The 1,562-nt window shown below is 35.3% G+C and overlaps 1 protein-coding gene across 1 annotated transcript; it reads right to left on the bottom strand.

Moving 5' to 3' along the window:
• Positions 1-675: 675 nt before the first annotated feature.
• LOC104964338 (ras-related protein Rab-21-like) lies at positions 676-1,538 on the bottom strand. Its single transcript, XM_010793083.1, has 2 exons — positions 1,397-1,538; positions 676-984 (listed from the first exon to the last, which is right to left on the bottom strand). Exons 1-2 carry the CDS (start codon positions 1,503-1,505, stop codon positions 845-847), a joined length of 249 nt encoding a protein of 82 aa, XP_010791385.1. The 5' UTR covers positions 1,506-1,538; the 3' UTR covers positions 676-844.
• Between the last annotated feature and the right edge of the window lie 24 nt (positions 1,539-1,562).

Here is a 1,562-nt window from a genome sequence, read left to right as displayed (position 1 = left end):
AATTATTAATAAATAAAAAAGATCGACAAAAATAATTATGCTTGTTTTTTTGTTGTTTCCAGCTTCTGTTGTTTTAGTAAATATATTTATGATTTAAAGAAAACACATTTTTAAAGAAGGACATATTTAGATCGTTTCTGTATTCATTTTATTTTTTATCCGATTTGTTAAATCTGGTCATTTTGTTTGATTTCATTTATTAAATTATTATAAATTATTTTTTGTAAATCACCTGCAGCTTCTAAGGACCTGGAACGTTATTAAATTTTATTTATAATGTATTTAAATGTGCAGCTCAAACAGAAGTATGGATTATATTTTGGATTTATTGAATAAATATGTTGTTTAATGTGTTATCCTGCAGGGGGCGCTGTTCCCTCGCCCCTGCTGCTCCTCTGGGTCGAAAACAGGATTTATTTGATTATTTCTGGATAAATATGATGAGTTTTTACAGTGTGTGTGTGTGTGTGTGTGTGTGTGTGTGTGTGTGTGTGTTATCCCACGAGAGATTCCCACCAAGTAAAGAAAACAAAATAAATCTCCCGTCTGTTTTAAATCAGCTTCTTTATTGGCGTAATAAACACAACAACATCTGTCATGTATTTATTTTAGGTGAAGTCACTGACTGTAGATATTTAAGGTTAAAGTGCTGAAAACGGGAGGATTTTGGACAGATTTTGATCATGAGACGCTTTTATTTCGAAGGGACATCAATTGAAACATGATTTCCCATGATCCTGAGCAGCAAAGGACTTTTTATTAGGTTTTTAGAGCCACTCGTTAATGTGTGTGCAAGCATGTGTGTGTGTGTGTGTGTGTGTGTGTGTGTGTGTGTGTGTGTGTGTTAGCCAGAGGAGCAGCACCCCCCCGCGGGCGTGGCCTGTGGTTCGTCGTCAACGATCTGTACGCCCCGCCTACTCGATGCTGATTGGCTCGCGCCGTTGCCCTTCAACCGCTCCTCAGCCTGAGCCGTCTCCATCATCCCTGAGAGAGACAATTAAATAGAGTTCAAACAAATCATTACAAATCATTTAAAAAATAAGGCACAGAGGAAAACAAATTAGGTTTTTAAAAACACACAAAATAATTTAAATAAATAAAATAAGGTTTTAAAAAATAGAGCTAAAACACAGGACAGGAAATACAAAATGATAAAATACAAAGAAAACCATAAAAATTCACCGAAAATTGTAAGAAAAAGTTGAAATATAGAGAACAAAAATGTAATGTTAAAAATACACAAAGACAGTAATACAAATGTTTTGTGAGGAGCAGTGTAAGATTTAACATCAGATATAATGAAATGTAATTGCTCCTATAAAGACGTGCTGTTACCACGGTGAAAACATTTGAATATCTTTCAGATTATTCTTTGAATTTATGAAATGTTTCTTACTTTTACAGAGATCCAGGAAGAGCTCCTCGATGCCTTTATTTAACTTTGCTGACGTGTGGTAATGTTTGGCTCCCACCGACTCTGCATAGCTACAGACACAGAGATACATGAGAACACACACACACAGAGAGAGAGAGAGAGAGAGAGAGAGAGAGAGAGAGACGTA

This window comes from Notothenia coriiceps, unplaced genomic scaffold (assembly GCF_000735185.1).
Source record: "Notothenia coriiceps isolate Sejong01 unplaced genomic scaffold, NC01 NC01_scaffold00037145, whole genome shotgun sequence".
Taxonomy (NCBI): Eukaryota; Metazoa; Chordata; class Actinopteri; order Perciformes; family Nototheniidae; genus Notothenia; species Notothenia coriiceps.
Note: the sequence above shows the minus strand (reverse complement) of the source record. Positions and strands in the feature narration are given on the sequence as shown.

What these genes read in the sequence shown, in the direction of transcription:
- LOC104964338 (XM_010793083.1), bottom strand. Translation starts at nt 1,505, where the DNA reads ATGTATCTCTGTGTCTGTAGCTATGCAGAGTCGGTGGGAGCCAAACAT. An exon ending in CTTCCTGGATCTCTGTAAAA is followed by an intron (nt 985 to 1,396) that starts GTAAGAAACATT and finishes TGTCTCTCTCAG; the next exon opens with GGATGATGGAGACGGCTCAG.